The sequence below is a fragment of the Glycine soja genome, chromosome 6, assembly GCF_004193775.1.
Source record: "Glycine soja cultivar W05 chromosome 6, ASM419377v2, whole genome shotgun sequence".
NCBI classification, from domain to species: Eukaryota; Viridiplantae; Streptophyta; class Magnoliopsida; order Fabales; family Fabaceae; genus Glycine; species Glycine soja.
This window is the reverse complement of record NC_041007.1, coordinates 36,229,134-36,245,244: the sequence shown is the minus strand read 5'-3', so window position 1 is coordinate 36,245,244 and position 16,111 is coordinate 36,229,134. Positions and strand designations below refer to the sequence as shown.

At 34.3% G+C, this 16,111-nt stretch overlaps 1 protein-coding gene across 1 annotated transcript; it reads left to right on the top strand.

Moving 5' to 3' along the window:
* The first annotated feature begins 8,963 nt into the window (after positions 1 to 8,963).
* LOC114416858 (dynamin-related protein 5A-like) lies at positions 8,964 to 15,885 on the top strand. The gene is made up of 8 exons (XM_028381893.1): positions 8,964 to 9,421; positions 11,048 to 11,239; positions 11,332 to 11,538; positions 12,079 to 12,507; positions 12,919 to 13,146; positions 13,244 to 13,439; positions 13,884 to 14,508; positions 15,349 to 15,885. The coding sequence occupies exons 1-8, from the start codon at positions 9,098 to 9,100 to the stop codon at positions 15,533 to 15,535; spliced, it is 2,388 nt and encodes a 795-aa protein (XP_028237694.1). The 5' UTR covers positions 8,964 to 9,097; the 3' UTR covers positions 15,536 to 15,885.
* The last annotated feature ends 226 nt before the right edge of the window (positions 15,886 to 16,111 follow it).

Below are 16,111 nucleotides of genomic sequence, written 5' to 3'. Positions count from 1 at the left end.
AAAATACCAAAAACCGAAAAATGGACAAGGCAGAGGCAACTGTGGCTTTGATACCAAATGTTAGACTAAACCTTTTAATATGTGATGTTACAAACTACAAAAGAAACACAGGTCATTAACAAAATGCGGAAAATAAAAAATCAAATCATACCTCCAGCCATTGCCATGAAAGAGTTTTCTTGTTTTTTGTTCTTCCAAGCTCTCTCTCTTTCTCTCTTTAGATGGTGTTTCAGAATGAATTCGAAGAGATGAACTCAGGGACGAAATACATATGCTATATATAGGCATTCTACCATCAAGAATGCATTTAGTACCCATTACCACTCATTATTGGCTTTTATAATTCATTAGTGGTCATTACCACCCATTAACAGCCATTCAATTTGGCTTCCAAAATTGACGAGCGTTTCAAATTTTCAAAATGTTAGGACCAAAAATTATTACAAATCACACTTCAAGTTTTATAGACAGCTACAAACGATTTTAGTGAAGAAAACCTCCTTGGGAAGGGAGGTTTTGGCATTGTTTACAAAGGAGAGTTGCCAAATTGAACAAATATTGTAGCAAAAAGGATGTTGGATGAAAAGAGAATGAATGAGTTCAAGGTTCAACATCGGAATGTGTTTAACTCTTGGGGTATTGCTTGAATGAAAGTGGGAGACTTTTGGTGTATAAGTATATGCCTCGGGGTTCTCTTAACAAATATTTGATAAATTGAAAAGATGAACGCGCTAGACCATTAGAGTGGAAGACTAGGCTTGCAATTGCTTTGGATGTTGCTAGAAGAATTGAATAGTGTCATGGTTTGATAGGAAAACTTTTGTCCATAAGGATATAAAAACATCAAACATTTTTTTGGGAAATAATATGTGTGTCAAAGTATCAGACTTTGGATTAGTGTGAGTTATTCCCAAAGGAAAGAACTTATGTGAAACTTAAGTAATTGTTGGAATCTCTGGCTATACAACCCTAGAGTATGTATTCTAGAAACAATTTACAACAAAAATAAGATGTATATAGCTTTGGATGTATTCTTATGGAAATGATAACTAGAAAGAAATAGTTAATAAAAATAAATCATATTAGGAACTCTACCTTATTAAATGGTTCGATACGTAGCTACAAGAAGGGATGACGAACAATTCATTTTGAGACATCATTGACCAAACATTGTACTTGATGAAGAAACCATAACCAATATTGACATTATTGCAAAGCTAGCATGGTGTTGTTGTTTTAAGGACCCCAATCAACATCCTAATATGGGTTAGTTGGTGAATATGCTATCACATCTTGTTAAGGAGTACATCCCTTCATAAACATATGTTGATAGGATATATGGAGTTGATGGTAGCGATACACCATCAACAAATGTAAATGAATTGTACCAAGATATTAAAAGAAAAACCATCATCTTGGAAACAAATGCATCAGTGACTCATCCATCTGATGTTGTTGGCCCCTCTCAGTATGGTTGATTGTTCTATTACCATGTTTTACTTGTAATTTGTCATATATGGAGCAACACTAATCGGTCTTGACTATAATGTCAGTGAAAATTTATGATTTCCCATTAAACTTCACCAACTCAAACACATGTAGAAGAATGATTCATTTAAATCTTTGAAGAGAACTCAACTAAGTATAAATGTTTCGTAGGATAGAAGGAAGCCACTAGCCAAGAGTGAGAAAATGTGTCAAATATATGTAACTTGGTGTTGTTTGTAGCAAAGGTCTACACCTTAGTTGCAAGTAGATCATTGGAAATCATTGCCTCAACCTACAGGTTGTGATGAAAGAATTTATAGCTGAAGGTATTCAACTTGTTTATGTAGAATTCATGAAAGGTAGCATCAACAAGCAATTCTGAAAATGGAGATCACCAATGTTAGTGAATATAAGTCTATTGTAAAGCAGCAGTTGCCAAAAATGATGTTTGACTACTACGTAGCGTGTGTAGAGGACCAATGGATTATGGAAGAAAACAAAAATGTTTTTTTCCAGAATTTTGTAAGATATTTTTTCCTTTATGCTTTTACAGTAGTTAGTTACAAAACTATAATGATTAATTATGATATTTTGATATTTCATGTGAGTGTATTTCTACAATACAAACTAATGTTGATATGCTGAAAATATGATTAACATAGGTTTTAGCCACATATTCTTATTGATGTGAGCAAGATAGACACTACAACTACTGTATTGGGTTTCAAAATATCCATGTGAATCATGATTTCCCCAATAGCAATGTAGAAAATGGCTCATCCTAAAGGTAAAAATAGCTGCAATAGCAATCATGATTGGAATATTGTGTGGTGTTGGAAAGGTCCTCAAAAGTTGTGTATGTTCTTCTAGTCTCATTAATGGAGGTTTGAAGACCATCAGTAGAAGATGTGATTGTGGCTTTACAAATAACAATGTTTGTGCTATTTGTGGTAATTAACAAGAAATAGATGTGCATCTTTTTAGAGATTTTTCTTTTGTTGTGGAGGTTTGGAATACAATCAAGGTTTTCAATATGGATCATATTAATGCAGATTTCAAGAATTGGATGGATCTTTTTTAATCTTAAGGAGCAAAATATTAGGAATTTTCATAGAAGTGACAAGCATGTAGTTTTTGGAGTTGTTTTATGGATTTTGTGGAAAACAAGAAATAATAAGATATTCCAAAATTTGAAGCCTTTTGTTCTTGATATTCTTGCTTAAATTAAAAGTTTGGTTGTTGATATTATGAATGCTTCGAACAAGCTTAGCATTATAAGACAAGGTGTGAACAAATGGATAAATATTGGTTGGAATCGACCGTATAAAGGTTTTTGTAAATTTAACGTAGATGGTTCAATGAAGAATGAGGGTCATTTAGCAATTGCTGATGGTATCTTAGAGATGACCAAGGAAACTAGATTGGGGTTTTTTCTAGCAATCTTGGGGCCTACGGTGTGCTACAAGCCAAGTTAACACCTATTATTCAAGCTTTAGAGTTGGTGTGGCATAAAGGAATTAGAAGATTGTGTATTGAGAGTGATTCAACAATTAGTGTTCACCTTATCAATGAAATGAATTCACCTCAACACATTTATGCTAATCTGATTTGCAGAATTCAAACCTAGTGCAAAAGAGATTGGTTGGTTTTCTTCCATCACTCATTTAGAGAAGGCAAATATGCAACAAATTTCTTAGTTGATTAGGGGCACAATATTTCGTTGGGAATTTAGTGGCTTGAGGTTCCTCCACCTAGTTTAAAGTTTCTTTTATGGATTGATTTTGTTGGGACTATTTTTCCCTGTTTAGTTCGTTTTTGTAGTGGTTGATTCACCCTTTTCCCATAAAAAAATATAAGGTAATGTTAAGTGTTATAATGTGTTGAATTTATGCTCATAGTTATCTATGATGTTGAGTACAACTTTCACTTTCTTGAATCTATCAGGTTGTTGAAATTGGTTTTAGGTATAATCAACATGCATACCACAAAACGTTACTGACAAGGTAACATACATTCAAAGTCCTACAAATAAAGCATGCAAAATATCAAAACCTCTAAGTTTCCTTGACACTTATTCATCTATTTCATTTTACTCTCATCTTTTTATTAATTCAGTGTTAGGAATTTTATAATTCCTAATTAATTAATATGGACTACATATTATATTATAACATTTATATTAGTTATTTACATTTAGATGAATTCAATATAAAGTGATCTAATTCTATGAGCCCATTAGACTGCCAATAGAAAATTGATATGTGCTTAATGAGTTGAAATCAATTTGGCCCATTAGGAGATAATGAGAACCTTAATAGGTTAAAACCTAAGCCATGGTTATGGTCCCCAACATACCAAATCAAGAAATAATTTTTCCTCTCCCCATCTAAAGAGAAAACGAAGGTCTCATAAGGAAGAAGGTGATTTGGTTGAGGAAGGTCACTAAACCAAATTGTCCGTGACTGCTATAAGATTCTGTTGCGTGTTGATCAAGCTCTATGGATCTAGGTATTTCTTAAAACCTCTTGATAATCTGACGTAATGTGTTTTGGTGCTCATTTGGTATTTTATAAGGTTTATTAATATTACCAACAAGAGGTATCAGAGCCACCATTACTCTTGATAATCTGGATCGTTTTAGTTATATGAACCCAAATTTTATTTTGGGGAGAAACTATTTCGATCAATAAAATTATAAAACCCGCAAATTTCTATGTCATGGTTGTAAAGTTTTTCTTTTCTTTTTTCAAATGAATAAAAGGCCTCTGCATTTGATTTACGGGTTTGTACACAGTTTTTTGTTTGTGTTGCATGTGCTTACACATTATTCTATTTGGAATAAAGGTTCTACGTATCCGACATTGGTTTTCTTGAAAAATATATATTTCATGAGCAATAAAGTTTTTTTTTGTTTTATACATATAAGGTTTCCGAAAACTCTTTACGTCAAATACAAAGTTGGTATTTTGTACGTGTTCGGCGTTGGTATTTTATACGTGACACAATTTCATATATATATATATATATATATATATATATATATATATATATATATATATATATATATATAGAATTTTTGTTAATATGAATCAGTAATAAGGCAATGGTCTTTTGTCTTATATGAATAATTATTGTTTATTTGTCAACTATTTTTCCTTCATGAATCGGTGATAGGCTGACAGTATGTGATATTATTGTGGTTAGTATAAATTTGTGATAGTAACGTGGTATATTCATTTCGGATGCATAATTAGTTTACCATGATGTTGTTTTCAAATATTTACTGCTATCATAATTGGGTGTAAATTTAACCATTACGGATCATTTCCATTTATTTGCGTGTCCGGTAATTTTAATTAAATTGATTGAACCATTATATTGTCAAAGTAACATCTATTGTGTAAATTGATTTAATTAAATTGCATGGATGTTAGTATGGAATTATTTATGCGAATTGTGTTCGGCCCAAAGGAAGACACAATTTGGCCAAATAATAACATACCTGCGATGATAAATATGTGACAATTATAAAGTTTTTTTTCATGAGAATAATAGTCGTTCCAAAGAAAGACTATTATTTGATAGAACTAATTGTCAATATTTGATCATTGCATTGAGAGTACCAATTACAAATTAATTTCTCTGTCCAAAGACTAGAATTAATGTTGTGCTGGTTATCTTGTGATGGATCTGTTATGGGAAATATTTGCATGTCTTGTTATATATACTTTATATGACTTGTTTGATTATTTGTAAATATGTTATTATTTTTTGTTCTCTCTTTAGTTAATATTGTCAGTGCTACAAATGTTACTGCCCAAGTGAATTCTTTCCCAATGCTGAATGGGACAAATTTTAAGGTCTGGAAGGAAGTCGTAGAAATTGTTCTTGGCTGTATGGATTTGGACTTGGCACTGAGGACAGAACGACCTATTTCCACTCTGAAAACCTCTACCGAGGTAAAAATTGAGAAGTGGGGTCGGTCCAACCGAATGTGCCTTATGATCATGAAGCACTCTATTCCAGAGGCTTTTCGGGGCTCTATTTTTTAGGGTCAAAGTGAAAAGAAATTCCTTGAGGAAATTGAGCAATACTTTGCCAAAAACGAAAAAAAGGGGAGACAAGTAACATTTTGGCTAAACTCATCTCCATGAAGTATAAATGCAAAGGGAACACAAGGGAGTACATTATGGAGATGTCCAATCTCGCATCGAAACTCAAGTCACTTAAGTTAGAGCTTGGTGAAGACCTGCTCGTGCACTTGGTTTTGATCTCACTTCTTGCATACTTTGGGCAATTCAAAGTGAGCTATAACACTCAAAAGGACAAATGGTCCCTCAATGAGCTTATATCTCACTGTGTGCAAGAGGAGGAGAGGCTGCAGAGAGATAGGATTGAAAGTGCTCACTTGACTTCAACCTCTCAGAATAAGAAAAGAAAGAAGACTAAGGGTGTTATGGAAGGGACTTCTCAGCAAAAGAAACAAAAGAAGGATGAGAAATTTACCTGTTACTTCTGTAAGAAGTTGGGACACATGAAGAAAGAGTGTCCCAAGTATGCCGCATGGCATGTAAAGAAAGGTAAATTTCTTACTCTAGTTTGTTATGAAGTTAATTTGGCTTTTGTACCTAAAGATACTTGGTGGGTAGATTCTGGTGCTACTACTCACATAAGCATGACTATGCAGGGTTGCCTGTGGAGCCAACCGCCAAGTGATGATGAAAGGTTCATCTTTGTAGGTGATTGCAAGAAGGTTACAGTGGAAGCTATTGGAACTTTTAGATTAAAGTTAAAAACTGGATTTTATTTGGATTTATTTGAGACTTTTGTTGTACCGTCTTTTAGATGGAATTTGATTTCTATTTCTAGTTTGGACAAATTTGGATTTTCTTGTTCATTTGGAAATAATAAAGTTAGTCTCTACCAAAATTCAAATATGGTTAGTCCTAGTTCTTTAATTGATAATCTTTACATGCTTGATGTTTTTAGTTCCTATAATGAAATATTGTAAATAAGTTCATGTGGTGCAAAATGAAAGTTGAATGAGAATTCAACCACCTTATGGCGTAAACATTTAGGCCATATCTCTAAACAGAGAATTCAGAGACTTGTGTTGGATGAAATTATTGACCCTTTGGATTTATCAGACTTTGAGGTTTGTGTTGAATGCATAAAGGGAAAATGAACAAACATAAGAAAATTAGGTGCCGAAAGAGCTAAAGACGTCTTAGAACTAGTGCATGCAGACATTTATGGTCCTTTTCCTACAACTTCTTGGAATGGACAACAATATTTCATTACATTGTAGATGACTACTCTAGATACGGTTACCTATATTTGATACATGAGATGTCCCAATCCCTAGATGTTTTTAAGACTTTCAAGGCAGAGGTTGAACTTCAACTTGGAAAGAAAATTAAGGCCGTCAAATCTGACCATGGTGGTGAGTACTATGGCAGATATGATGGATCAAAAGAACAATGTCCAGAACCTTTTGTGCTTTTCCTCAAAGAGTGTGGAATTGTTCCACAATATACTATGCCGGGCCAACCTAGCATTAATGGTGTAGCAGAACGAAGAAACCAAACTCTTAAGGATATGGTGAGAAGTATGATTAGTCATTCCTCTTTGTCATAGTCACTTTGGGGAGAAGCCTTAAAGACCGTAGTTTACATCCTTAATAGGGTGCCAAGTAAAACAATTAACAAAACCCCTTATGAACTTTGGACTGGTAAAAGGCCAATCATCAAACATTTGCACATTTAGGGTTGTCCGGCTGAGGCACAGCCTTATAGGCCACATGAAAGAAAGTTGAACTCAAGAATAATTAGCTGCTATTTTGTTGGCTATGCTGAACGCTCTCGGGCTATAAATTTTACAATCCCACCTTAAGATCCTTTTTCGAGATGGGAAATGCGAGATTTCTTGAGGAAGTTGAGTTTGGGAAGGAAGAAAACATAAGAAATGTTGTCTTTGAGGAAGAACCTATTATTTATAGTGATCAAGTCCTCGTACCTATTACTGTTCACGAGATAATTGGTTAATAATGTAAATTTTTTTTATATATTAAACTCATATATATATATATAAGATCCCTCCAATGATATTAGTTGCGTCAAAATATAATTATCTAAACCATATTGGTAACAAAGTTGAAATAGAAAAAAAATTAATTATTTTTTAGAAATATAAGGTTTATTTGTATTTTTACCCTCAATTTTTTACTTTTTGACAAATTTTATCCCTAACAAATTATTTTGGTGCATTTTATCTCTTACTTTTAAAAAATATTTTGAACTTTACATTTTCTCATATCTATGTTAAATTGAAAACGACTTTGTGAAAGATTGAATGTTGCTTTTAACTTCTTATTGGTAAGCAAAAAATTGAGATCAAGAATAGTTGCTCTTGAACTTCTTTGGTTGTATGCATGCCTTAGGTGAAATAAGTTTATTTTCTTATGTGTGAAAAATGTACAATTGCTTTCAACCTCTCGGTTCTTGCTTGGATGCTTAATGCCTAAGTATAAGATGTTTTAGTAAATGTCTTTTCTTACTAGTGTGATGATCTTTGTGTGAGAATTTTATTGTGCTTAACATGGTTTGTTCTTAATTGTTGTTTCATATGAAAAAATTCTTTTAATTATTATGCATAGATATCTTTCCTATTCATTAGAACATGAGATACATGTTTGTTTTCTAGATGAAAACTGTAAAATATATTATTTTTTTTGCTTCCTATGTGATATAAAATAAGAGATTTTACGCAATCAATTGGATTTTTTTGGCTTAATATTTTTGAAAGAAAATAAAACATGTACATCTATTCTATAACTATTATAAAAGGAATAATTTCATTTTGTATAATCTTTCTTTTGATCATTTTTATCCTCAATTTTTATCCTCAACTATTATAAATCATTACAACATTTATTTTAATTACCAAGAACAGTTACATCTTTTAAAAAACAAGTTACACCAGACTACATATATAGATAACTTCATAGAAACATATATTTTACATCTGAAATATCATAAAAACAATTCAATTAAAAATCATAATTTACAACAGAAATATGAAACATATATTTTAATCTATTAAAGACAGTCAAATTAAATAATTAAATATTTATAAGAATATAAAATAACTAACAAAATTACTCCATCAAAAATATTTTATTTATAAAAATAATTTTTGAGCATTTGAAAAAAAAATACAAATAAGATATAAATTATAATTTGACCAATTACTATAATCTATGCTTGACATACAAAAAAAAATCATTTGCATTGTATAAAAACTACTCCAGTATTTTATTTATCCCTGAAAACTAAAGATAATATCAAGAAATTTACAATGACTTACGTGTTATTCTCAACCAACCTAGCTATATTCCTTAACATCTACTCTAGTATTTACCATTTATTAGTATTTACCTAAAAAAGTGCACTCAGATCTATCAAACGGTGCCCGTTCCTTTTGGGTCTGGCATTCTAACCCAAAGCTAAAGCCCATTTAAGCAAATCTAACGTTAAACCCCAAAATTCAAATTCAAACTTTTGGTTTCTCCCTCCCTCTTTCCCTTTCCATCACCACCACCACCACCACCATGTCGTCCTCCTCCACCGTCGCCGGCGCCGACGCTCCCACTCCGTCGAAAACCCCGTCGAAGCGCAGGAGGAGCCACGTGGATTCGACTTCCCGGTTCGAGGCCTACAACCGGCTCCAGGGCGCCGCCGTGGCCTTCGGCGAGACGCTGCCGATCCCGGAGATCGTGGCGGTCGGGGGCCAGTCCGACGGGAAGAGCTCCCTCCTCGAAGCGCTCCTCGGGTTCCGTTTCAACGTCCGTGAGGTCGAGATGGGCACTCGCAGACCCCTCATATTGCAAATGGTCCACGATGCTTCCGCTCTCGAACCGCGATGCCGCTTCCAGGTCCCACATTTTCACTCTCTTGAATTGAATTTTGCTGAGCGGTTATTCTTTCAATAATCTATGTTTGTTGGCATAGACATTGTTTAGTTTGGTTAGGTTTGGGAATTTGAGTATCTCTTTCATGCTTGGGGTTAGAAAGTAGTGAATGGTGCATAAGTTATAAGGGTGTGTGGCGTTGGGAGTAATACGACAAATTTAGAGTGTTTGGAAAGTGGTTGAATCCAACGTAAACCAACGAGAAGGCGAAAGCTACGACTTAGGTTCTTTGACATTATTGCTTTGGAAACTGTAACGCGTATCCAAACACACTCTTAGTTCTTGAAATTATAACTATTGTGAATTTGGTTTCTGAAGTTATGGAAAAGAAATTTTAGTGCCTCGAATTGAGAATTCCAATCCTTGACAGCATGTTTGGATCGGTGGAAGAGGGTGGAATGAAGAGGAATGAGATATAATGATGTTATGTTCCATTGTTTAAGATGTACTGGTGTAGTACTGATGTTCGAAGGAGGAAAAGATGATAAAAAATCGGTTAAGTTGGTTTGGATATGTGAAAAGAAAGCCATTAGAAGCACTAGTAAGGATGTTAGATTGCATAGTTTTTAGTCCTGAGAAAAGTGGGAGAAGGAGTTCGAGAAAAACATTGGAAGGAGTTGTGAAGAGAGGGGTCTCATGGTATCAAGCAAAATGGCATCCACGTAGTTGACCTCACTAGTGAGCAAAGATTTTTGTTGTTAAATGAGGATGGCATGCAATGGAAATTATTTTCATTCTATCGTAACATATCCAAACAAAGTATTGGAGACTCTATTTAATTATATTTTAAGCCCTTCCATTTTATTCTATCTCTTTCTATTAATCCAATGGCTCAATTTGATTCCTAACTTTTAACAACTATCAGTCAATCTAGTAAAAAAACTAAGGAGAAATGGAGAAAAGAACAACACGGAATGTTACATTTCAATGTATTTGGTACTACTGATACCTGTTTTATAAATATTATCTTTTGCTGATTTAAAAAAAAAAAAAAACATTTCAATCTATTTGAGTGCAAACACTACCTAAGGTAGATTTTGGTAAACAAAATAGAATGAAATGTATCACGAGTTTTGTTCTATGTGTGCTGTATTTTAAAAGGAAATCAGACCATGAGATTAAGAAGTGATAAGATTTTAATTTCATTAGAAGCGTAAAACTAAGAAGAAAAAATCTAAAATGGATTGTGCTATTTTGTTTTATATGTAGGCTAAGCTAGCTTAAAGTTGTAAACAATAAACAATGCTGTTAAAACCGAACAAAACATTGATCTGGTAAAACTGTAGGTTAAGGTTTAACATAACATTGTAAAAACAATTCAAGTGTTGCAGTATCAAATTTATAGTTGCACGTATAAAATTTATTTTGGCATTTTAAATGGTTTTAAGTTCTAACTGCTTGAAAGGGTATAACTTGTGAGATTAAACTAAAACTGGTCAGGTGTTTGATTCATGGTTAGATCACTTAGATGTGGTTTGGCTTTGACAGCATTGGTTTTAAATTTACAATTATTATTATTATTTTTAATATTATTATTGTTATTATTTTTGGTATGCCAATGTGTTTGATTATTGAGCATTGGAAACACAGGAGGAGGATTCAGAAGAGTATGGAAGTCCTGTGGTTTTGGCATCTGCCATTGCAGACATTATAAAGTCCCGAACTGAGGCACTTTTGAAGAAAACCAAGACAGCAGTTTCTCCTAAGCCAATTGTAATGAGAGCTGAGTATGCACATTGTCCTAACCTTACTATTATTGACACACCTGGGTTTGTTCTTAAGGTGAGAGTTTGTAATTTATGACAAGTGATAAGTGTTGGTTTGGCATTTGTGCTTGCTGGATTGTATTCATGGAAACTCATTTGGTACTGCAGGCAAAGAAGGGTGAACCAGAAAACACGCCGGATGAAATCCTTTCTATGGTGAAGTCCTTGGCTAGTCCTCCTCACCGCATACTTTTGTTCCTTCAGCAAAGTAGTGTTGAGTGGTGTTCCTCATTGTGGTTGGATTCCATTCGCGAAATTGACCCAGCATTTAGACGGACAGTGATTGTTGTCTCCAAATTTGATAACCGTCTCAAGGTATGAACAGTGCATTTTCATTCCAACAGTAAATTTGATAATATATTTCTTTAGTTGGCTTATTGCTTAAGAGATATCTCATGGTAAGTTCTTGAGAATTTGGTCTTTAACTGAGCCTAATGACATCATGCAATCCATGTAACTGACCTCACTTAGTGGTATAAGACTTTTATTGTTGTATTTCTTTGGTTGGGGGCTTACTGAATCACACTAGTCATTAAGTTATGACAGGAAAGGAAAAAAACTATTGTATGCCACCAATATATGAAGCATTGTATGTCTTGTGAAAACAATCATTGTATGTCTTGTGGTTCTTGATGTTGCCATTAGGCTGCATAAGCTCAGTTTTAAATTGCGATTGCGGTTGTGGTTGCATTGTGGTCAATGCAGTCTGCAGTCACAGACGCTTGATTTGGTTGTTGTGATGGCAGCCAACTAGAGTTTGCAGCCACATCACTTTACAATTTGAAGTATATAATGGGACAGAGTACAATGTGTTTTAGAAACTGGTTTTAATGATCAGATATCCAATGCTTGCAGGAATTTAGTGACCGGTGGGAAGTGGATCGCTATTTGAGTGCAAGTGGTTACCTTGGAGATAACACACACCCCTTTTTTGTGGCCCTGCCAAAGGACAAGGGGAATGTTTCAAATGATGAGTTCCGCAGGCAGATTTCTCAGGTGGACTCAGAGGTTCTTCATCATCTCCGTGAGGGTGTCAAGGGAGGTTTCAATGAAGAAAAGTTCAAGTCCTCTATTGGCTTTGGCCGTTTGAGAGATTATTTGGAGTCTGAGCTTCAGAAGAAATACAAAGAAGCCACCCCAGCAACCCTTGCTTTACTCGAGCAACGATGCAATGAATTGACTTCTGAACTTGCTAGAATGGATTCAAAAATACAGGCCAATTCAGATGTTTCCCATCTCAGGAAGTTTGCAATGCTGCAAGCAGCTTCTATCAGCAATCACGTGGTGGGTAATCATTATGTCAAACATATATTTACCTAGACATGAGCTGATGAACTATATCAAGTTATCAACAGTTGGGGTATAAAACCTTTTTTTTGTGATAGCATCATAGCACTCATCTATTAAAACTTTTTCTTCATTGATGGCCAAGTTTATTTTACAAATTTCTTAAATGTTATTAACATTTTCTTCTGATTGATAATGTATCCATATCATATATAATTACACCTTTCTCTTTGGACACCTTGGTTTAAAGTAAACTATTCTTGTGTAATCATGTATGATGTATCCTAAGCTTCTTTGCTGTTCACCTGCACAAAGGAGCTGCAATTTTAAAAATCTTTTATCAAATGGTGTCAAAGATTATGACCATTCATTTCAAGTTAATGACAATTTCTTTTGCACTTTGTCTAGGGTGCATTGATTGATGGTGCAGCGGATCCTTCCCCTGAGCTGTGGGGGAAAACAACTGTAGAAGAGAGGTCACGAAGTGGTATTGGGGTTTGGCCTGGTATTACTGCTGATGTAAATCCCCCCAATGCTACTCTTCGTCTTTATGGAGGTGCTGCATTTGAGAGGGTGTTGCATGAGTTTCGCTGTGCTGCGTATTCCATAGAATGCCCCTCAGTGTCAAGGGAGAAGGTGATTTACTTTTCATAAACTCATGCAAGGAACATTTTATCTTTTTCGTTCAAGTAATCAAGTTTCAAATTCAAATTCTTGAGTATCTATTTATCAGGTTGCAAATATATTACTTGCTCACACTGGTCGAGGTGGGGGGAGAGGAATAACAGAGGCTGCTGCAGAGATTGCACGAGCTGCTGCTAAATCATGGCTTGCTCCTCTTCTTGACACTGCTTGTGACCGGCTTGCTTTTGTCTTGGGAAGTTTATTTGATTTGGCTCTAGAAAGAAACCGCAGTCATGATTCAGAATGTAAGAGAAGCTCCTTAGTTTCTAGGTTCTTTGTCTTCACTTACAAATTTCTCAAATAGTTGTTTCCTTCTCTGTTCCAACTCAGGCATCATGTCATTCCCTTGCGTGGGTCTGATTTCTTCAGCTTAAAGATCTTTCAAAGTGCCATTGGAAGTTGAAACAATAATATTATTTATGATGGAATATTTTATTGTCCTTCCAGAACTGAAATGTACAACAATATAAGTTGTTATTATTTTAGCTTTTTATATGCTATTTCATTTCATTTTATGTCAATTTCCTGGAATTTTCTTCATTTTCTTCAGTTATCATTAGATTCTAACTATATATTGTCTATTTTCAGATAAAGAATAAAATTCTCTATAAGATCCTGATTGGGATGAGTGGTGTGATCTTGTTAAATTACTGATTAGAAAAGCTGACTGGTGCTTATTTTCCTTGAAGGTGGTATTAAAGGAGAAGACATGGATGGCTATGTAGGTTTCCATGCTGCTTTAAGGTGTGCTTACAATCGCTTCATAGGGGATCTTGCTAAGAAGTGCAAGCAACTTGTTAGGCACCACCTTGATTCAGTTACTTGTCCATACTCACAGGTCTGCTACTTTAATGACTCTTATAGCAAAGTCCTTGAGTTGAGTGATACTAGTTCAGCTTCCCATGATGCAAGGAGGGATCAGGAAAATATACCTCCAGAAAAAAATGCACAAGAAACTACACCAGGTAAAGCAGCAGAAACCAGAGATGTTTTGAGAGAAAGCCACATAACTATCCCTGAGACCCCATCTCCAGATCAGCCAGGTGATGCAGCATATGGGGTGGTTAAAAAGGAGCTTGGAATTTGCAATGACATGGGACCAAGAAAGAGAGCGTCCAGAATAGTAGGGAATAGCAAAAATTCTGACAATGCAAGACTGCAAAATGGTGTCATTTTATTTGGAAGTGGGGAGAGATCAGGTTCACCTTACTCAGATATCTGTGTATCAGCTGCCCAGCATTTTGCACGTATTCGTGGAGTTCTTGTTGAGAGAGGCGTGACATCAACATTAAATTCTGGATTCCTAACCCCTTGGTAAGTTTCGGCCTTGTTTGAAATTAATTTATGCCTGTAATTTTGCATACCCAAATGCGGCACTTAAACTGGTTTTCATTTCAGTTTAAGCTATAAGCTATACCATGATAGGTAACATGTTATCACTTATCACTTCAGAAATACTCCAACAAGTACCTTTCTGTAGAATGTTATCAATTTAGTGATATTCCAATTAATACCTTTGTCCAAATTCAAGATGCCTTGTGTCATTTTTTTCATTCAGAAGCATCATGCCATTTGTCACTCATAATAACCTTACAGTTGAATTTATTCTCCTTTTCTAGTTGATTTAGGCTCAGTTTGGGTAAACTTCGTTGTAAGTACTTATAGAAAGAAAAAAAAGAAAGATAAAATGAATTGCATTTTTCCCATAAGTTAAAAATCAACTTATGCATCTTAAATTTTGCAAAAATTCGATGAGTTTCTGTAAAAGTTAAGTGTTTAAGCTGATGATTTTAACTTTTGTAAAAAAAATTCTATTGATTTAACCTTCGATCTTATTGTCTTTTATTACAAGTGCTCACGAAGAATTTTTTCAGCTAGGACCTTAATTTGATTTACAAAAGTTAGGTTGTTACTCAATAACTTCCTAATAAATAATACGGTTGCTGGTATTTCATGTTTCTTAATTTTGAATTATCTTTTCCTTAAACTTGTACCCTTTATCAGACCATAACCTGAATTAACAGCATTAATGATATTTAAGTTAACGTACTCTTGTGCATGCTATTAGATTGCATTATAAATCTGTATATGGAGCTTTATTCTTCTTTATATGGAACAATAACACCACCTTTGTTCTCTGCTTACTTTGTGCAGCCGAGATCGACTATTGGTGGCTCTTGGCTTAGATTTATTTGCCGTGAAAGATGAGAAATTCATGGACATGTTTGTTGCTCCTGGTGCAATAGATGTGCTAGAAAGTGAACGAGAGTCTCTTGCGAAGCGTCAGAAGATACTTCAGTCTTGCTTGAATGAGTTTAAAAATGTTGCTCGGGCTCTATGATCAGAGAGTTATTACTAGCTTTCCAAGGAGCCAAGATTTTTTGGCATGCCAGTGAATTAGTGTGCCTCAGTTCTTACTTAACCAAGTAGCCAGTGACATAATACCAATGTGAGAAACCACCCTGTACCTGCATTTTATTGTATGCCAAGTGCTGTGGAGCCCCTCTAATTCGGTATTACTCCCATTTAATGAATGGAACTTGGGCAAAGCCACTCTTTGCCAGCTTGTGGAAGCATTTATGTAACCGTGTGAGATTTTGATTTAATTGTATTTGAATAAATTTCTTCAATAGTACTTGTAAGAGGAAAAAGATTATAATTTAGGTTTTCTTATCTATATTTTTTGGTTTTGATTTGGTCCCATTAAGTTTAAAGTGTTTCTCTTAAAACAAGTTGGTTCTTCACTTAATTTATCACACTTCAACTTGTTAATATGTGATAAACTTTGAGAGATGTCATATATCAGCCAAAAATTATGTTATTAAAATAAAAAACTAATTAAATGATCAATTTGATGTAACAAATATAATATTTGGGATTAAAGTGAAACTTTTTAAATTTAAGGAATGAAATTGAA

Excerpts from the sequence above, each read along its gene's own strand:
- LOC114416858 (XM_028381893.1), top strand. The coding sequence starts at position 9,098 with ATGTCGTCCTCCTCCACCGTCGCCGGCGCCGACGCTCCCACTCCGTCG. Across the intron at positions 11,539-12,078 it reads AATTTGATAACCGTCTCAAG|GAATTTAGTGACCGGTGGGA; the intron begins GTATGAACAGTG and ends CAATGCTTGCAG. Across the intron at positions 12,508-12,918 it reads CTTCTATCAGCAATCACGTG|GGTGCATTGATTGATGGTGC; the intron begins GTGGGTAATCAT and ends CACTTTGTCTAG.